Source organism: Malurus melanocephalus, unplaced genomic scaffold, assembly GCF_030028575.1.
Source record: "Malurus melanocephalus ecotype Western Australia unplaced genomic scaffold, MMel_1.1 scaffold_445, whole genome shotgun sequence".
NCBI classification, from domain to species: Eukaryota; Metazoa; Chordata; class Aves; order Passeriformes; family Maluridae; genus Malurus; species Malurus melanocephalus.
In genome coordinates, this window is record NW_026623677.1 from 248,618 (window position 1) to 269,115 (window position 20,498).

At 39.5% G+C, this 20,498-nt stretch overlaps 1 protein-coding gene across 1 annotated transcript in view; it reads left to right on the plus strand.

The window, feature by feature from the left end:
• The window catches only part of LOC130581923 (von Willebrand factor D and EGF domain-containing protein-like), a 154,938-nt gene that overhangs the window by 88,829 nt on the left and 45,611 nt on the right, over positions 1–20,498 (plus strand). The window contains 7 exon segments of the mRNA XM_057380324.1: positions 4,170–4,274; positions 6,498–6,612; positions 9,665–9,915; positions 11,133–11,352; positions 15,881–16,018; positions 17,955–18,095; positions 19,473–19,652. Of these exon segments, the coding sequence (XP_057236307.1) occupies positions 4,170–4,274; positions 6,498–6,612; positions 9,665–9,915; positions 11,133–11,352; positions 15,881–16,018; positions 17,955–18,095; positions 19,473–19,652 (1,150 nt within the window).

Below are 20,498 nucleotides of genomic sequence, written 5' to 3' on the forward strand. Positions count from 1 at the left end.
AGGCAATCCAAAAGTGCAAATTACAACAGCTTCTCGAGGTAATCACCTGAGATTGATGCAGTTGTACTAATCAATTGTTAATCATCAGYATTCCATTTCTGAAAAGCCCAGCTCAAACTCCTGATTAAGCAGCAGAAAATGCCAGAGAGCTTTGACGCTGTGGATGCACAAGTGCAGGAGAAGGTCACGGGCTGGCTCCAGGGCAGGCTTGAGCTGGGGTGCCACAGTCACAGCCATGGCCTGAATGGCTGCAGGAAGAAGAGTGTGCTTGGTCTGGCTTCTCTGCTGCAATTTCAACCCCTTTTTGTTCACAAAATGTTACCCATTTTCTAAATACCCCCAGGAAACCGGTGCCTTCCCGACCCTGCTGTCCTCGGCCTCACTCGCAGCCTGGATGGTGATTTTCTGCAGATCGGTTGTTTTTTRCAAAACTGAGATATTTTAAAGGCTCTGTAGCTGAGAAGAATATATTGCCATTGAAGGGAGACTGCAGATGTGCTCTGAAAATTGTAGCATGCGAAATGAAAGGCATAAAACACTCCCTTCCCCACGGTGTCCCTTCCTGTCCTGCACCCCAGCTGGGGACACGTGCTGCCATGTGGGCTGGGAAAGCTGAAAGATGTTTGGCAGGGCTCACCTTCTAGTCAGTCATTTATTTTAAAAAGATTGGGATTTGGGGTTTAGGGCATTTGGGTGACACCTCTGTGGGAGCAGAGCCTGGTTGATGCTGGGATGGACCTTGGACCTTCCTTGTGTCACACACCAGAGCTGAACCAGGAGGGAAGTTCCGCTGCTCAGGGCTCCAAAATATCTCAAAAATGTGTTGAACTCTGCCAGCTGTGAGACAGAATGCTGCCTCATGGTGGAAGGATCTGACAGATACACACTGGACATTCCTGGCCCATGAGGACAGTAACATCCTTGTATGTGCACAGGAATTCTTCTCCAGTATTCCCAAAACAGCTCCTCACAGCACAGGTCTATCACAATTCTTTTTGAGTGCAACTGCTGCCTTTCAGCCCTGAGGAGGTCTCTACAATTTTTCTCATTTTTTTTCCCCACAAAAACAGACACAAAAACTCTCTTTCCATGCACTAAGGCTCAAGAAAACCTCTGCCCCTGTAAGGTTTCTGCCCTTTCCCTCTCCTTCAAACCCTGCAGAGGAACCAGGCTGACGGCAGCACAGCAAAGGCTCAATTAAATCATCTCAGTCTGCACGTGAATCCTGGCACTCCTGTGGATCTTTTGATGAACAAATTGGGAAGGCAGAGCCCAGTGCTCAGTTTCAAAGGCAGCTGGCCTTACATGGCAGTGCAGAGAACAAAATCATGGAGCTTTTCAAGATAAAAAATTACTTTCAATTAATTCCACAGGTGTTCAAAAATTCATGCCCTGGAAAGTTCTTCATAAGACTTACAGCAACACTGATGATCTCGGTTATGCAGCTATGTATCTATCTACTTTTCAAAAATGTAGCTAAAAGATTTTTCAGAACCAAAAATCAACACAATTCTTTCTGGAAATGTCCCTGCTCAATATTTTCAGAATCACTCCCCCCTCCCAAATTAAATTTCAAAGGAACCAGCAGAATTTCACTAAAGCTTTTTTCACAACCATCATTGGGGGAACAGGAGCTCTTTTCAGTGCTCTTTCATTTTATCTCCTCTSGTATTCATGTCTCAGATTTTGTCCATTGTTTCCAGGACATGCTGCTGAACGCAGATAAGAAAGTACATGTGGCTGCACCAGAATGTTTGGCATAATTAATTGAGATATCAAAATACAAACCCCTGCTTGGGCAGCAGATGACTCGAGCTGTCCAGGCAGATGCCTGGGTGAAGAGGTGAAAGAGCTTGGCAGACACATCTCTAATTTGGGAAGCATCTCTCTTCCTTTTCATTAAGCTGTTGCTGCCTATATTTGTCTRGAGCAGAAAAAAAATTCAATAAAAAGTCAGCAAGSMAAAAMYRRAWTTKRAWTYMRSMWMWTTTTWWWRSYTTYMWTTTTTTCTTTCAGAAACTTTCATAYAAATTCCATGTAGAGYGATGCCAATAGCCAARATCATTTCATGATGGATGAAATTCCTGATGCAGAAAGAAAAAACTTCCTGATGGCCCTTCCCATTGATCCAGAGGCAGCTCCCTCTTTCCAGATGATACCTGTGCTCACACAAARACCCAATTCTAGGTGGGGTTTTGCCCCTTAAGGACCAAACAAATTTAAGGAAAGGTTTGCTCATCTTAGTTCTCATCAAAATGTTTGTTCCACATCACTAAGGTGACTAATGGAAAAGCCGTTAAAGTAGCTATAAACCAGCCCAATTCTAAACAGAGACCAMAATGGATGTTTAAAATAGGATGTAGGAAAAAAATATAGACTAAAAAAAAAAATAATCAAATTGCAAGTGTTATGTTTCACTCACAATGCTCACTTCGGACAGAACAGTTAGGGAAATTTCACAGCTTTTTATATTTTTCCTTATCTAGCCATTTCTTCACCCATTATTTGTTCACTGGAACTGAGACAACATTGGACATTCTGGTAAAAAGAATGAATTTAACTGAAATGTAAATTGCATTAGGATAATAAATTCTTAATGGAATTCTTGCTGCCAGAGTCTTTCAGTGAAGAGCAAGCCTGGAGGGGGGTTGCCTATTTCTTTTTCTTCTCAAATTGCAGAAATTCTTTACTTCTTTTAAAAGCATTTCTACCTGTAGTACAACACACTACAGTCTAACATGTCAATATTCTCATATTTTCCTTAAACTGATGAATTTTACTAGATCAGTGAATTTTACTGAATTTTTTGGYCAATTTATATCAGTCCAAAGAAGTTACTTCACTTCCACAAGTCCAAATTGTGAATATCCATGAATATTGCTCGTTCYTCTCCTTGTGGTGGTTTCTGTCAGCTCACAGTGCATTTAGAGCAGAGAACCATCCCATGAGATATTGTGAGAGAGTCTGCTTTATAATCTTCCATGAACTTTCAATCATACTTCATGAATTTATGATAATTGGTGCTTTTAATGAAACTTACTAAATATTTTTTGCTTTCTGTTTATCTTTGTTCAGTTTAACAAAACATTATTTCTGTGAACTGAGTTTTTATTGATTGATCAAAAACTTCATTACCTAAATCTTGTAAAAATCCCTTGTAAATGGATTTAGGATGTTCCAGCTTTGGGGTCACAGGAGAGATGGAGGAGGGCTGGGTTTTTGGGTTTTTTTTTCATATCAAGAAGATGCAGGAGTAGCTGATGGATCCAAAGCAAAGGCCTTGTTAGATCTGCTAAACAGAAGTTTTATTTTGATTGTGAGAAGAAAAACCCTGAAAAATACCTGACAAAAGGGCAAAAGGGYTTTGCTTTCCTGGGGGTTCTCATCAAGAACATGGCTTTCCCCAGGGTTTTGGGGTTTTCTTGATGGTTCACACCTCTCAAGATATCTCAAAAAGCATTCWCAAAAGTTAATCCTTTCCACACGTCCCTGCTATCTTTTTATTTTTATTGTGGAAACATTAAAATATAAATTTACTCAACCCTTGTATTGTGTAAGATTTTATATTATTATATAAAAAAGGCCTTGTTCAAGGCTTTCTGAACTACCCCCGTGTGCCCATTGTGAGCTGGGACAGGTGACAGCTCTAAGGCACCYTCCTATAAAAATGAGACTCTTGCTCTCTCATATTGTCCATCATTGCATATTTATAAGGCTAATTTCAAATAAATCCATATAACACACATTCTCTTTTTTTTTTTCTCTTTCAGCCCAAGGATTTTACTTACCTATTTGCTATTAGTAAGAAGGAGGTCCTGAGCTCCAGCCAAAAATCTCAATTGTGTTTCGCAATTCCTTGAAAACCCCGCTGTAGTACTTCAGTACACCCTCCCTAAGAGTATCAGAAAAAAAATCCCTCAGGGTAAAACTTACCAGCAATCAGAAAGGCTGAATGCCAGCTGAGCCAAAAGATCTTTTGGTTATTAATGAAGAGTTTCCAGTTTGGAGCATTAAGCAATTTGTTAGCTCGCAGAGCCACTCACAAGTGGTTTAATTTATCTTGCTGGCACGCATCCAGTTCAAGGGGGCAGTGGWATGTGCTCCACAATGAGCAGACAGGCTCCATATGGAACATTATTACTTATAAAGATGATTTTTGTATCATTTAGATCACTAACGATGGCTTCCAGTACAGTAATTCCAGAGAGCTGACCCTGTACGACGCGGTCTGCCAGGTCTGCCAATTCCATCCGACCGGACTTTGTAAATTAAAGGTAATTTAAAGATCATAAAGGTTTAATACGGATCGTTCATCTCTTCCTTAGCCCTCTCCCTCCCTCTGATGCACTGCAATAACTGCTCTGGAAGAGGAAAACCCATTTCACAGATGATCTGCACAGCCTAACACTTTGCTTTTCTCTTTCACAATCTCACATCTGCAATAGTTTATTTCTTTTTCATATTTACGTGGGGTACAAACACCTGATAGAGCATGCTTTATGGTGGACCTTCCTCACACAGACACCCCAGGAAAGCCYATGGTTGGCAATATTTATCCTCTGCAGCTGTTAGAGGGAGTAAATAAGAGTGAGGAGCCTGTCCTGAAAGGCTTTGCTTCCCTTCCGAAGTCTCTCTGCTATTTTCCCTCTCCTTTTCTGCTGAGGGTATATCATTCCTATCCCCATTTTCTGCCTTAGCAAGAGGCACACAAAGACCCGTGTTATACAGCTTTTGTCATGTGAGAACACCCTTGAGAGGGCATAAACCATTCTTGCTTGCATTAAACACTGCTAAGTACAAACATATAGTATTTTGACAGTTTCAAAACCGTAATCAAAAGTCTAGAGCTACGTTTTAAACTGCCAACATGTTAGAAACTGCTTGCAGAGTGCTATAAACCTCTGTTTTCCTSTGGACTTAGTGGAGTAGCATCCCTTAAAAAGAACTTCTCTGCTCTTTTTTCCAGAGATTCACATTAAGCAAATTACCTGGTTTTGCAGTAGGGCTTCAAAAAATTTTTTGAGGGTATTAGGTGGGCTATTTGAATCTGCTGATCCTGCTTTCCTGCCCTGAGGCAAATATTGAATTAATAGGGGACCACCAGTTTGCATTTTTATAAAATGAAGATTAATCAGGTACATCTTAATTCATTTGCCTTACTGTTCTCATTAATGCTGATGAGAAAATAGAGTTTTAAAACCTGCGCTGATTGCAAGTACATACCCGTTACCAAAATAATAATAAAAAAAAAAAAAGTTCACTTATTTTTTTTTCAAATAAGTGAGCAAATAGAAGTTACTTCATAGGCTCAAGTGGTAGTTTGACCCCGGGTGGATGTCCCAAAGTCCCTCTGTCACTGCTCTCCTCAGCAGGGCAGGGGACACAATGGGGAAGGCTCATGGGGAAAGATAAGAGCAGGAAACCCAAAAGAGCCCAAATGAGGGCAAGACCACTTGAGTTTCAGATTAAAATAATCAGGGCAGAATAATTTCACTTAAAAGATAAGGTAAGGGCCTTTTTTGTCAAAATTTTTTGTCTAAAGTTTTCCTTATGTTTTCGAAACTTGGAAATATCTATGGTCTCTCAATATGGTGTTCCCTAGGGATTATAGTAATTTCTGTTCTAAGATGCTTCAAGGGAATATTTGAACKAGGCTTCCAATTGCATCAGACCACAGTCTAATTACCCCTTCTACATTACTCTGCAACACCTAAATTGCTTTCAGAAAAGGTGTTTCAATTAGGGGACATTTTATATCAGGCCATTTCACATTCTGTGTTCTTTTATGGAACCCATTCTGTACCACACCATCACATCAGGAGAAAAAAGCTTTTTTTTTTTTTTTCATCAGAGCATCAAGCCCTTGAAAACAACAATGTAAAAAATCTAATTAACAACCTGGTTTTAATGCTGGAGATCTGTCATGTTCTGTCRTGTCAGGGCCATCATGAGAATGCTTTTTTGTTTCTCTACCTTACCCATTGCTCTWAGAGTGGTATTGTTTAGGATATTCACCAACACAGTTTGCAAAAGAATTTTGCGCAAAAAGCTCAAATGGAACTTTTATCTAATCTTGGTTTTTTGTGAGTCTTGTAGAGCACACCTTTTATGGATTCCTGACACATTTTAACAGTCACAGCTAGGAACAATGACCACATGCACCTCATGAGTGTGGAAATGGGAAAAGAGTCACATTTTGCTGCAWCCATCATCCATCTATGACAAAGCAACACCACTTTACCTAAACTAAAACATTCAAAGCTAAAAGGATCTCAGGCTGAAACTGGAAAACTTCCCTGGCTTGTTTCCTCATTGTGAGCACATAACATCAGCACTTAAATTGCTACTTTTTCATTGTTTCAAGAGACAAGTGAAATTCTGCTTATATCCAGAAATTATTAATTACTAATTTCTTATCTTTCTTATTTCCTTTTTTCATTGCCTTCACCTCCCTTCCATTTTTATTCCTCCCACCTTTTTTTTTTTTTTTTGGGCAGGAAAATACTTGCAACATAGATGGACTTTGCTATGGTGAAGGAGAGTCAAGCCCTACCAGCCCTTGTCTTCTCTGTGAACCTGAAATTTCAAAGTTCGTCTGGTCTGTTAATGAAAGTAAGACAGGGGTTTCTTTTCTACAATTYAGAAACACTCACCTGGGAATTTATGGCTCATTTTGTTAAATATATCATTCCTCCATTTATCTAACCTGAGTCGATCCTGTGTGGTGCACATGGACTGTTTGCAGACCAGAAATGCAAACTCCACTGCATGCACTGTGCATCTTGTTCTGTCTGAAATCTGATAAACCTCAAATTAATACATTTTAGAAATAACTGAAAATTAAATTTTAATATGTCAGTGCCCCTTGCCTTGCCCAAGTCTGTCAGCTAAGGGTGATGAGCTCTAAATAACTCTGTCAGCATCTCGCAGGTACAAATCTTACAAGAAGCAATTTGGGGAAAATACTGTTTTTAAAACACTAGTGTGTATTTTTGGTGTCTRGAAGAATTGCTTCCTTTCTCTGAGCCAAATCCTATGAAATGCCACATAACAGAGCTTGGCTTGGCAGGGAGTCCAAGGAATTGGGATCAGCCACTCATTACCTTCACAGGCTCATTCTGCAGCCCCTCAAGGCAGGGGTCATGGGGAAGGCTGYCTTTTGAAGCATCTCCTGAAGGGTGAAGACATAATCACAGTTTTTTCATGGCCTCATGCCCAGTGTAAACAACAACCACTGCTTGCCCCATGCTTTACAGACAACCCATGTTTCCAGCAGCATTATTATCCTTCAGAGTCCATCCCCTCCCTTACACGAGAACATTTGAATCTGGTCAACATAAAGATGATATTGCTATTTTTATGGAGATCCACGTGGTGCTTCCAGAAAGAGTTTCTCTGCACTTTTAGGTTTTGTAAACACAAATTACAGAAAGACGTGTGAGTCACAGGACCAGTCTGCTTAGCTTATCTGCAGTTTTATAACATCCCAAATGCTGGCCAACTAAGAATCCCTTTGGATGTCACTTGGATGGGCAGTTAAAATGCCTAAGGGTAAGTCAGACCTGAAGGAGAGCCTGCACAGTTGAAAACTTGTTTTTTCCCCCAAAAAATATTTAAGTCTAAAGAGGGATATTATCTGTGACTCACAGACCTTGCCTCCTTTCTGTCATAGAATCACAAAATGATAAAAAGGTTTGAACGGTTTGAAATGGACCTTAAAATCATCCTGTCCCAACAGGATGATTAAAAATCCCTTAAAAATCATTCCTGCCCCTGCCAYGGACAGACCAGATTGCTCAGAGCCACATCCAGCCTTGGCCTAGCATTGTGCTGACCAGAGCAGCAGCATCCCTAGGGATGCTGTTACACAGATCCATTACTAACAACAAGGCAGCTCAATTTTAAAATCCAGAAAATGGTTAAAAAAGGAACAACTGCWTTTTTTTTTTKWAATTTACAAAGCTAGRAGTGATTTGGGAACTCTAAAATTCATCATGGTTCATTTTTTAATTATGTCAACATTTTTAAATGTTTAAAAGAAAGGATTTGTCAGACCTATTTTSAAAAGTGGGAAAACTTCTTTTAAAGTCCTGCAGCAATAGGGAGTGTGTATATATATTTACTGGATGGCAAKCAGATCTCTGCAGAATTAGAAACACTCCCCCACAAACTCCTTTCAGAACATCTGATTTTATGTTATTTTGTGCCTACCACTTCCACTTACCATCCATCCCGTTAACACCTTTGTGTTTATCCATAAATGCATACCCAGCATCAATATTTCATTGATTACTTTGGGCACAACTTTTATGGGCTCCATGGCTTTAGTGTTTGGGAAATAAAAGGCAAATGAATAGATGGAAGCTTTCAACAGTTATGCCAGGACAATCTGCTGGACAAGCATTTTAGAAAGCTCTCATAGCACAGCAGCAATAAAGGAGTCACATATTTAAATAATTGCATAATATAAGCTAGGCTATGGAAATCGAAGTTGGATAAAAATTAGATGCACCACAAAGGAAAAAAAAAAAAAAAAAGCCCTAATGATGATTTCCCATGAGCACAATGCAAGGAGTCCTTATGAGAACACATATATAGTTCATCATTTTAGAGCGTGGCTTGAAATTAATCCTTGGAATTAGAAATGTGCTTTAAGTTAAACATAACTGGTCAAATTACATTGTGAGAAGATTCCTTTAAATATCAATACCTGTCAGTTTGCACTGCTGGGTAAAGAGGAAAGATGCCTTGAGATTGAGGAGGCTTAGGACATGCAGATGAAATTCCTGGCCCTGAAAAGAGCTGCTGTCACCTCAGGGTACTCATCTGATCTTACTTTTCCTTGGTTTCTAATTATAAAATGTAATCATTTTCTCTACCTTGTCCTCCTTATCTATATATATTGAAGTATCTTCAGGTAGCATTTGTCTTTTGCTGTAAAACAGCTTTGAAAAATCAGGGGGCTTTATCTTGGTTAAGGAAATACTGAATTTAAACAGCAGTCCAAGAATAACAGTGCCAATGGTGACATGATACACACCACTGTCACTGGGGATGGAGAGTCTCAGCACCACTGATGTATCTCTGCTGGCACTGAAAAGACCTTTATTCCTGATGAAATGTCCRACTGAATTCAGTCAGACTGCTCAGGCTTAATTACTCCTCATGGGTAAAGGCAGRAGAGTCTACTCAATGGAAGAGTTACAATTTATTTTTCCCTCTGAGTTGCCTGCCTAATTAATTTGCCATTCAGTATTTTGAGGTTTAATTCACTTATATTTAAATGGATGGATGGTAGATAGATTAAATATGTATGCAAGTATAAGAGTTATAAATAATTACAGATTTAGCAAGAACTGGGATTGGAGAAAGTTATAGAAATTATATATTACTTACTCCCGTATACCAGATAGCACATCAAAATTAATCAAAGTRCAGGATGGGACAAAAATTCAGTATAGGGAACAAAAAAAAGGGAGAGGAAAAAGCTGTTCTTTTTGGCAAAGCCATTTGCTGCCTCTCACACCCAAAGCACTTCCCCCACAGCCTCAGGGTATGTCCTGTACRCTTTCTTTGAGAGCATTCCTTCAAAGACCCGCTCTGAGGATCTTCACATGAGACAAACTGGAGTTTATGTAATCATGGTTTCGTTTTTGCTGTTTAGACAACCTGCCTTCTGTGTTCCAGGCCCCCTCCAGCCAGCTGCTGACATTTATTGGTGAGAATTTTGTTTACCAGCTAACAGCAGCGGATCCCGAGGGGTCGGCTGTGCTATTCATCTTGGAGGCTGGGCCACTGGATGCCAGGCTCTCTCCTGCTGGCCTCCTCATCTGGAAAGTTGAYTCAGAAGAAACACAGACCTTTGAATTCACTGTGTCAGACGAGTCCAATGCACAGAGCAGGTACTCGATTGAGGTAAGGGAAAGAGGATTTAAAGGAAAAGCAAAACGAACCTGTTTGTCATGTCAACACTATTGTGCAATTGTCATCATGGGTAATAATTCGTTACTGTCACGGAAAACAAGGCTTCAGCTGTTTCCTCAAAAGTGTGTAATATCCAGCACAGCAATAATGATCAACTAATGGAAAAAATATCTCTGAGAACATAGAAACKATATATGCAGGGAACAAGAGAGAGAGCTATTGATTGCTGTTTGAAAGAACATTCTTGCAGAGCCTTTTAATGGTTCATTAATCTGCTTTAAAATTCACATTCTGCATCTGGATTGCACAAAAAAAGCATATAACATAAAAGACCAGGCTTTAGCTATAAAAGGGAGATTATAACTCATTCTCAATGATATTTTTAGAGGATGTCTTGCTCTTATGTCATTACTCCACACTCTAAGTTTCTTGGCAGAGCTTGTGCATTGCTTTGTCTTTATTGTATAGGCTAACATTAATCCTCTGATCGGATGAGCTAATAAAGCAGGATGCAGGCTCTTGACATAAGAACAGTTTTGTGAAGAAAAGATTTTTATTCTTAGAGATTCCTATTTTTACTCATTCTAACAGCAAAATACCAATCTGCTGAACCCACACAGCAGAGGGAAAATGGGAGCCTGGATATCGTTTTAATGGAAATATTTCARACTAGACCCGTGTTATCTGGGGGAGATAATGCAGAGCTTTGAATCTGTCGAAATGCAGTTCTTGTACATAYGTAAAATACAGCCATGGATCTCCCTTCCCTGAAGAGAGGGACCAGATAAGGAATGCCACAGTCATGTTCCTGCCTGGGAGCCATTTGTAATGTGAAACAGTAAGGTGGGCAGGCAGGCAAAGAAAAAAGACTTTTTCCTTTCTTCTTTGAAGAATAAGGAACAAATTCTGCCCTCAGATACGATGTGAAAGCTGCTGTTACAGCAAATAAGGTTGGGTTTTTTTCCTTAAAAGAAGTAAGAAAGTGCCCCTAAATGATGAAAAAAGAAATCTCTTTGAAGTCGAGCTCTAAGTCAAATAAATAAGTGCTCTGACTATAAGGCCATCTATCTAGACAAAGGAAATGGGTTAGAAATAAGTTTTCATAATACTGAGTAATGTAAATCTCTCCCTTCCTAAAGGGTAACAACACATCTCCCAGCTGTGATTATCCAGAGGAATTTTGCCAGAATTCCCTTTGCCTCCCTCAGGTTGGAGTGAAGCTCTGCAGCTGCCTGAATGGTGGGACATGTGTCACCAATATCAAACACCCTCCAGGCCTCGGGGAATACCTGTGCTTGTGTCCCAATGGATTTGATGGAGAATTCTGCCAGGAAGACATGAGGGACTGCAAATCRAGCCCCTGTGGCAGTGGGACCTGCGTGGACAGCGTGGAGGGCTACTTTTGTAAATGCCCCCCTGGTCTGGGAGGTAACACCCTGCTTTGATGACAGATGTGTTGATGCAGGATTTTTGAGTGTAGCATGACCACAGCACCTTCCAAATGGACTTTGTGCATAATCCTGCTCTTCTGCTCCCATGGCTTAGCTCTAGACACAGAGAAAAACGTGCAAAAACAGCTGTCTAATGATAAAGAAAATGACCTAAAGCTCCTGAGATGATCACTCAAGGAGTCTGTGAACCTCTCTGATCTCAGTTGTTCCCTGCTCATTTCCCATGGATTTGTCCACCCATGAGATGAGCTAGAGGACTGATTGAAAGAGAGAAGAGGCAAAGATCCAGGGCCCTTTTGCACTCTACAGGACCTCATTTCATTAAGTTGAGCAAAGAACTAAGAATAAATGGGGGTTTTTAGGTACAGGAAGGAGTAGACATGGAAAACATGCAAAAATAAATTGTCCTTTAGTCCTACTTGAAGCTTCATTAAATTTAAGCTTTAGAAAAATCACAATCCCATTGAGTTGTCAGACATGATGATGAAACAAAATCTAACCCTTGAAACTCTTCAGGGCTGGTGCCCTGCCTTCAGAGCTCTATCCCAGCCAAAACCAGAACAGCAGCCAAAGTGTGATTTTAAGGCATGAAGGGAAAAGAGATGATCACTTAACCCCTGCTCTGTTTACACTCATGACACCAGTAAATTTGGCTGCTGTCAGTATTACAAGCTTCAAAAATAAAGCAGAACTAACATTAAATGTACATAATTTTTACTGTTTATAATGCATATATCCAGAAAACACCTAATTTCGAAACAAAAGCTGTGAACAGGTTTTACCCAGTGCACAAGGCACCCTTCCTGCCTGTCAGCAGCTTGTGGAACCTTCGTTGCTTTGGTCATGTGGGACTGTAAGCCCAGACTTTGTTTTTATCAAATTCCATCAAAATGAAAAACAAAAATAATTCAGAAGTAGAAATACAGAAAAATGGCCTCAGAGGTCTGTGACACCCAATCTGTGGACTCCAGGAAATGCTCCCAAATGGTCAAAACCCTCTGCTGTCCAAAGTCCTGACACCACCAGAGACTCCTCTAAGGCAAGAATACACAAACCTAAGCATGGAGAATAAAGTTCCAACATGGATGTTTGATCAAAATATAAAAATCCCCGAGCCAACCAAACATATGCAGAATGTCCTGAATCCTCTGAATAGAACATTCCTATGAGCACAGGGAAAATTGGGAAATATTTATGGTGTACTTGATTAAACTGGAGATATATAATGAAAGCAACTATTGATGGCCTACAAGGAATTGGATTAAATAAATAAAGATCAAYGTAAATCCATGAGTTAATAAATTCAGTGGACCTGCTGACTGGAGAAACAAGGGCATATGACACCTTGATGGCCAGAGAAACACCAGGTTTTCCTGCACCTTTAGTTCTTGAAAGTTAAATAACAGTGCAATGGTTTTGCTGTTCTTCCCTGTTTTTCCTGAACGGCTAAAACACAAGAAACAAAAGAAAACAACAAAAAAAATTATATGATTGAAGGAAAAAGGAATACATCTCAAAGTTTGAATAGCAGGTGAAAAATTATAAGCAAGTGGAACTGAAAGCCAGCTGGGAAGCAGATGATTTTACTTCAGGGCAGGTTCTGTGACAACAATAAAACTCATCCTTGATGCTGTGTTTATGCCTCAATTCCCCAGAAAACCATCAATAATCTAATGAGAAGCCAGTGCTGTGCAGCTCAAGTGACAGCACCACTTCACCATCAAATCTTTACAAATGACAGCAAACAGGCAGTAGAAACAAGAAATGAACTTGTGAGAGCTTCCCCAACAGCTCTGCAAGGGAAGCAGCAGCTCAGGTGCATCAGAGTAAGGGTGAAATGTAAGAATGGGAAAAAAGCAGGGAGAAAAAAATGTAAGAATGGGAAAAAAGCAGGGAGAAAAGGCAGCAGAAAATCTGAGAGAAGAATTATTGCTGTATCTCTGAGTGTTCAAAGCTCATTCATTTTTCATCTGCATTGTCAACAGGATAACAAGGATTCCTGATGTTTATTCTTTTGGCCACAGAAAGYAACATCATCCACCTGACAGCAGAGCTCATCCTTGAAAACTATCCCAATCACAAAATCATTATTTCTTTCCCCATATACAGTGATTAGCACGAAGTTGGGGGTGGGATGGGGAGCAAGATGGATTAATAATTTCATTTTATACTTCAGGAAACTGAAGAAACCCCCAGTATTTGTTAATGGTTTTGAATAACCATAGAGCCTCTAAAGCAAATTTCCTGCTCCTTTAGAGTCATCTTAATGTTCACACAGTCAAAAAAAATCTTTCTTTGCATCTGTAGGTGGTCAGCTCCTGTTGAGGCATGAAAGAACTTTATTCTCTCAGACAACTTCCCTTGCAGGGATAGAGAAATATATCTAGCACACAAACAGATGGCTCAACCTTGGAACTTGAAGAACTTCCTTTTCTATTATTTTTATTTGCACTGTAGCAGTGCCAAAACAGTTGAGACTCCCCTGTGCTACAGTGCACTGGAGGTCGTGCAAACAGAATAATTGGCATTTCTTGGTGCAGATTGTTTTCTATCCATTTCTGTTGCTTCTTCAGCATCATTCAGCCAACATTTGCCCTTGAACTCATTTGGATTATCATTWTGCCCAAATTGGTCAGACACTGTTTAAAAATCAGCCTCTCTGTGTGAAAAGCAGTGCGTGCATAGTTTCACCTTTGCGTCAGAAAAATCAGAAAAATGACTGAATTTTAAAATTTGTCTTGTTACTTAAAGGCATTCCTTCAACTTTTGTTGTTTCCTGATCTTTGAGATTTRATAGACAGCTGTTTACAGAGAAATTAGAGTAGTTAAATGTGAGGAGAGTATGAGAAGGACGGAGAGAATTTACTGTTGACTGAAACTGGTAACTTTGTTCCTACTCTCATTATTTATGGTATCTTGTTTAGTCTTTATGTGATACTCAGAGAAAGAAAGTAATTACTAATCTAATCAGAGGGTAACTCATTCAATCTTTTCCRTAATTTGATGTCTAATAATTTCCCAATACTTCACCAGAAGCCAGCATCAGAGAAAAGCAGCCTGATGCTAGGAATGCAATAATTAAATAATGACATATAAACAGCCATCCAAAATATAATGAGGGAAGGAAAAGGGTAAACGTAGCCCTGCAACACTGTCTAATGTCCAGTTCAATAAATGAAGCAAGAAGCATGAAAACCAGAACAAATTAGTTTGAGATGGCACAGGAAGAGGAGCTTGGCTTTTGTGCTGCTGCTCTTTCTTTCCTCAACACAAAGCAGGAATGGGAAGGTGATGTCAATGGCTTTTTAGGCAGCTCAACCAATAAAGAGACTTCAATTCGAGTTTTCTACATGGAGATGCTATTTGAACTCGACAGGAGTAGTGAAAGCTGTCTGCAATGCTGAAGTAACGAGAGATTATATTGTAGGAGATGAATAATAATGCTTTGTTTTTATCACCCAGCAATTCGTTTCGCTGTGACAAATTTCTTTTTGGAAGGAGAAAAAAAAATAAAAAAAAAAATAAAAATTCCTTCATCCTTAGCTGGGTTCTCATGATAAAGCTGGCTACMTGATATGGAGCAAACTTTTCTGTACCTGGTGGCATGTCTTGAGGCCTGAATTCTGCAGAAGTTATCCCGATGTCCTTGTCTATTCCTCCAGGGACAAAGGGGATGCCTAAACAGAAGTGGTCAGGGCTAATTTATGATCTGCCCTTAGGGCTGTACATCCTGTGACCAGCAGTAGCCGAGTTTTAAACAATATTATATTTGATTATTCTGCCTCATTGCTGTTCAGATAGTAATTTTAACTTTTGGGTCTCCTTCCCCTAAAGGTATTCACTAAATCACTCAAAGTTGTGAATTTGAATATCAGTGGCTTTGAGGGAGTTTTGAAACCTTCTTTCCAAAATCAGCAATACCCAAGAAATATCGTTTTGGACCCAGATCTTGTGGCAGCCTGTCTTCTGTGACATTTTCAGAATGTTTCTTCAAATYTTAATTTTAAATAGAAAAACTTGGCTTTGATATTTTTTAATTGATAATTTTGTTAGATTTACCTTTATCCAGACTCTGTCAGGATGGGTCAGTTATGTGAATTATGGGAAGCAAATAGGTAAGCATGCAGCTCCTCATATCCTAAATCCAAAATGCTGAAATTCATTGGCTTCTTCAGTATGTGACAAAGACCTCACATTAACAAGACAACAAAACCATCAGCAAAGATGTGAAATGCAGGGGAAATATTAATTTCATTTATGTGCATTTTTATTTAACATGCCCAGCTTTCCATGAACAGCACTTCTGGTGCCAATAAGGACAGTAATAAACAGTGTGATAAAAGCAGGTTTAAGTGAGACAGTGGGGAATTTGGCTGGAACATGAGTGACATACCCTGTAATGAGTGTGCAGCTGAGAAGAGATCCTTTGTCTGCTTCAACATTTGAGCTGAAGTATAAACAGGGAATCTTTCATGATTATTAACTTCCCCTTTGCTTTGCCACAGGGCTTACTTGTCAGGAAGACAAGAACGAATGCGAACAGAGTCTTTGTTTTCCTGGAGTGTCTTGTGTGAATACCTTTGGATCTTATGCATGTGGAATTTGCCCCAGTGGGATGGAGGGAAATGGTAAAACTTGCAAATGTAAGTGTTTTACATGATTTATTCTAATAGATGGGGGGRAGATGGATTAAATTCTACAACTATTATCCTTAATCGAGTACTTTGCCACTCATTTCAAGTACAGATTCTTAAATGTACAGAACAGACTATTGCYATGTTGTATTAATGTGGATATTTGCAAATTGCTCTGTTGCTTTTCATTTTGGTACAGAATGCACACCAGAGCATACAAAAAAAAAAAAGTCACTTTCCTGATAGATAATTTGGCAAGGACATTCTACACATTCTCCACTATTTCACTCCTAAATATACCACCCACAAGAGAGTTCTTGGGGAGCCCCCCAGGGCTGGTTTTGTTTTGGGTGACTGCTGGAGGAAGAACAAGAGAAAGAAGGTCCCAGTGCCAATCCTTCCCATCTTTTCACCTCTGTTTCCAAGGTGTTTTCATTAGAGGACACAGCCCACAGATGCTTGGCATGGAGTCATTCCACAGATCCCAGCCAGTGAAGAAAATGGCCATGAACAGTTTTAGATCTGTCCTATGTTTACTTTTGGAGAAACAAACTCTTTACTGGGGAGCCTGCGGTGATTTTGTACTCTGAGACCTTCCCGCTGCACTTAACGTGACCCACACACACTCTGCTTCTTTCAGTCACACAAACACAAGCCTCCTCCAAAACAATTTTTTCTTTGACCAGAAGGAGATAAATCAACAATTGAAAACTTTTTTACTAGTTTGGTTGTTGGTATTTCCAAAGAAAGCCAAGAAGTGAAAGATACAGATATTTACTGCATAGATGTTAACATTTCCTCATATTCACTACAGAAAGGAAAAAAAATATCCATTTTAAAAAGACTGAGTGGTAACTACAGGACTCTGGCACCAGCAGGACTGCCTTTGCCAGATTCACCAAATATCCCTTCAATCATATTGCCAGACATCTGTACATAAAGTTTTCTGTGCTGTATCCTTTGGCCACAYTGGTTATTTCAAAGTGATTTTGCATCTGCTTCACTAATGCATATTTTAGTGGTTGATTTGACCCACAAAGGAAGGATATACCAAATAATGTGCTTTTGAAAAATAGAACATTTCTTTGCTCTTTTTTTTCTTAATTACAGGGAAAAAAATCTATTTCAGAAATGCACATTTATTAGAGGGAATATACCTGAGTGCTTCCTTGTCCACCCAAAAAAAGGAAAGAAATCATTATTTGTAGTTCTGATACACAGACTTAACATTTGTGCTCATATTTCCCTTGCCTAAACAAGAGGAGGGAGGAACCAAATTTTACAGTTTCTAGAGTGAGAAACAATTCATTGCATTGTTTAATACGTATATAGAGTCAGAGTCTCAGCTTTAGCAGAGAATATTCAAGAAACCCAGGATAATAATTGTTTAACTTGCAGCACTGTCCTCAATTCATTACCTTAAATAAGCTTTGAATTAATTACGGTAAAATTATGCAGAAAATCACTTTTTTTCAGAGCCTCTGCCAATCATTTTCCCTCATTGCATCCACACACATTCTGCACAGGTATTTTGACAAATACCAAGCTGGCAGCTGGAGTGACTGAAGACAACAAACACTCCCCACAGTTTTAGAGAGGAGCTTTCTAAGAGAGGTTCAGACAGAGCCCAGCCCCCACCCGAGGATCATTTCTGGCAAACACTGCTTGACCTGAGGCTTTCCCAGTGCCCYGAGCCCAGTGAAAAATCCCAGTGCATATTTAAACTCCCAGATAAGCAGAGTTCACGGAGCTTGGCCATAATAACTTCCCTTCCACTTGAAGCTTTGCTGCGTGTCAGCAGCTGGACTCACCTCATCTGCCTTTCTTTGCTYGTTGGCTTCCAGAGTAAACTTATGCCAGGTTACCTGATTTGTTGTGGCTTTTTATCATCAATCACAGCTAAGCTCTAACACTTTGTTTCTTGTCTCTGTGGTATTTTCCAYAGCTGTGCTCGCTGCTGACGTTACAGAAGCTTTCAGCGATGGCAAAGGGGAATTGAACAGGACTGAGGTTAAGCAGCCACTGCAGTCCTCAGAGGCAAAGGATTCTCCTGTAATTAAGAATTTTAACATAAGTGATAGACACGGTAGGTATGCATGAATATGGAATCTTTTTCATTTGGGGCAGTTTATGTACTCAGAAATCATTAATTTTAACACCTTGACARTAAATACAAACCAGTTGTTTATAATACAAGAAAAATTGAGCTAGAAATGAAAACCCACTTAATACATCAGACTGTGGAGTGATGCTAAACAGTTTGAGATGGAATGGAGGCATTGCAGCAATAGCTTAATTAGAAACCACATCACTTCTGAGGGAGGACAAARTCACTCCAAATTTTAGTAATCAATGGAAAACAAGAAATTAAGAGTTGCAGCTTGTACCAGCCAGGTGATSCTGGGGTTTTATTTCAGTATTTAATGGGCAGCCACTGAATTAATACTGAGTTTTTAGCATAAATGAAGATCAACTTGAGGAAAGAGCTTTTCCCAAAGGTGCAGCACTACAGCACTTTCTGTCATGGGTGTGCACCTGCATGATGCTTATGTTGGTTCTAATGAATGTTGCATGTTTAATTGATTTTCTAGGGAAAGCAGGAAGCAAAAAAAAATGAGATTGGCCATATCTGTTTGTATAGAGGCACATGTAAAATAAATTTTTTTAAATATCTGCACAAGGCCAGCCAACCCCTGAGTAGAACTTGCCTCTTGCAGGTATCCTATATCATAAAGCTGTAGGTAAGGTGCAAGAATAATGCAGAAAAATACTTGAGAATTATGATGGAGACCTCACTGGAGGCAATTAAAAAAGATCTACAGCCGTCATTAAGATTGTATTYATCATCTGTTCTCTGTCTTGACACRATTAAATACTTCACAGGCAGTTCATATACACTTGCTATTCAGTGACATCACAAGTGATAAAATATYATATACTACCAGAGTGCTAAATTTTGCTCATAGTCCTGAGATAATTAAAGCAGTTTTCTGTAATACAAGGTTTGACACTTTAAGGATGATTTCCAGATCAGAAACATATGTACTTCACAGTGTAATTTCAAAAGTAGGGTATAGGTGCTGTAAGATTTGATAATTACCTTGCAATTATAAAAGACCAAAAAGATGTCAAATAATACCTTTTCTCACTCAGTTAATTTTTCACTTATGCTGAAAATTACAGTTTCTATATTGTACATGATAAATGCCAAACAACTTTGAGTAATAAACTTGAAAACATGTAATTAGAGGACTAATAAATCTTGCTTTAATGAGAAACAGCTGTTCCCTTACACTGTGCCTACAGGACATTCTCATGTTTGGCTCAAGGTTTGAGAACATTTTGCATTAATTAAACTTTAAAAGAATAAAAGCAGTTATAAAGCTTTAGCTGGACTCAGGCAGACACTGATAAATTTTAGATATGTATTTAATCTGATAAATTATTAATAGCATGCTTCAAGTCCCTTATTTTTTTGGCCCTGCAGCACCTGTGTCACACATCCCCACCTGTGCCAGCCGGCCGTGTTTTCCTGGAGCTCCGTGTTTTGACCGAAAACCTCCTTACGTTGGTTACATCTGTGGCCGGTGCCCAGCAGGGTTTTTTGGAAATGGTCGAACCTGTACCAGAATCCCCAAAGCAGGTATTTTCTATTTTCTATAATTTTGGAAAGTTTTTGYATAGAAAAGCTGTGAGAAAGAGTGARYTARGATGGCATTCCARCACRCTGTGCTCTGTAATCAAATATTGAYGGCWGTGTTCTGTCACTCACCTGAGGAGCAGCTGGCAGGGATTGTTTCAGGAATACCTGGCTCCACGAGGTGAAATCCAATAGATTAACCACCTGATTTGCTACCAGGGGGAATTCTTCACGACAGGACTTGCTCAATGGTATGAATCACCACATCTGTATTTCTGCCTCAGCGCTGGCACAGGAGTGCAGAACATGTTTCCTCCTCAGTGAGATCAGACCGCGGCACATGCCAGTATCACTCAGCTCCCCTTCTTTCCTAATTCTTCTTTTGCAAAGCATCTGTTCTGCAAGGTGACCTGTGAAGACAATAATAAACAAAGTGTCATGCAAGAAATACACCAACAACTGAAGGCAACAGATAATTAAAGAATTTCTASAGTATTTTTCATAGCCTGAGCAATATTCTTCCTCAGGGGGCTCCTAAACTCAGCTGCTCCCATTAATCTCTGAGGACTGATCATTAGAAGAGTTTTTTTCTGCTGTGGTGGAAGAAAAGCTGGGTCCTGACCTCAGGTAGAAAGTGTCAATGGCAGAGCAACCCCTGTCATCTGATCCTGCTCTTTCAATGATATTCCCAAAATTCAGTGTATGGTTCTACAGGCACAGTGTGGATGATTCTCCCCTTTTTACTGCACAGAGTGATCTGCCAGGAGTACTCATGTTTATTCCTTAATAACAGTAGTTGYTAGGTTAGATTCCTTGGTTTTCTTCTAAATCTTTTTCCTAAGTATTCAA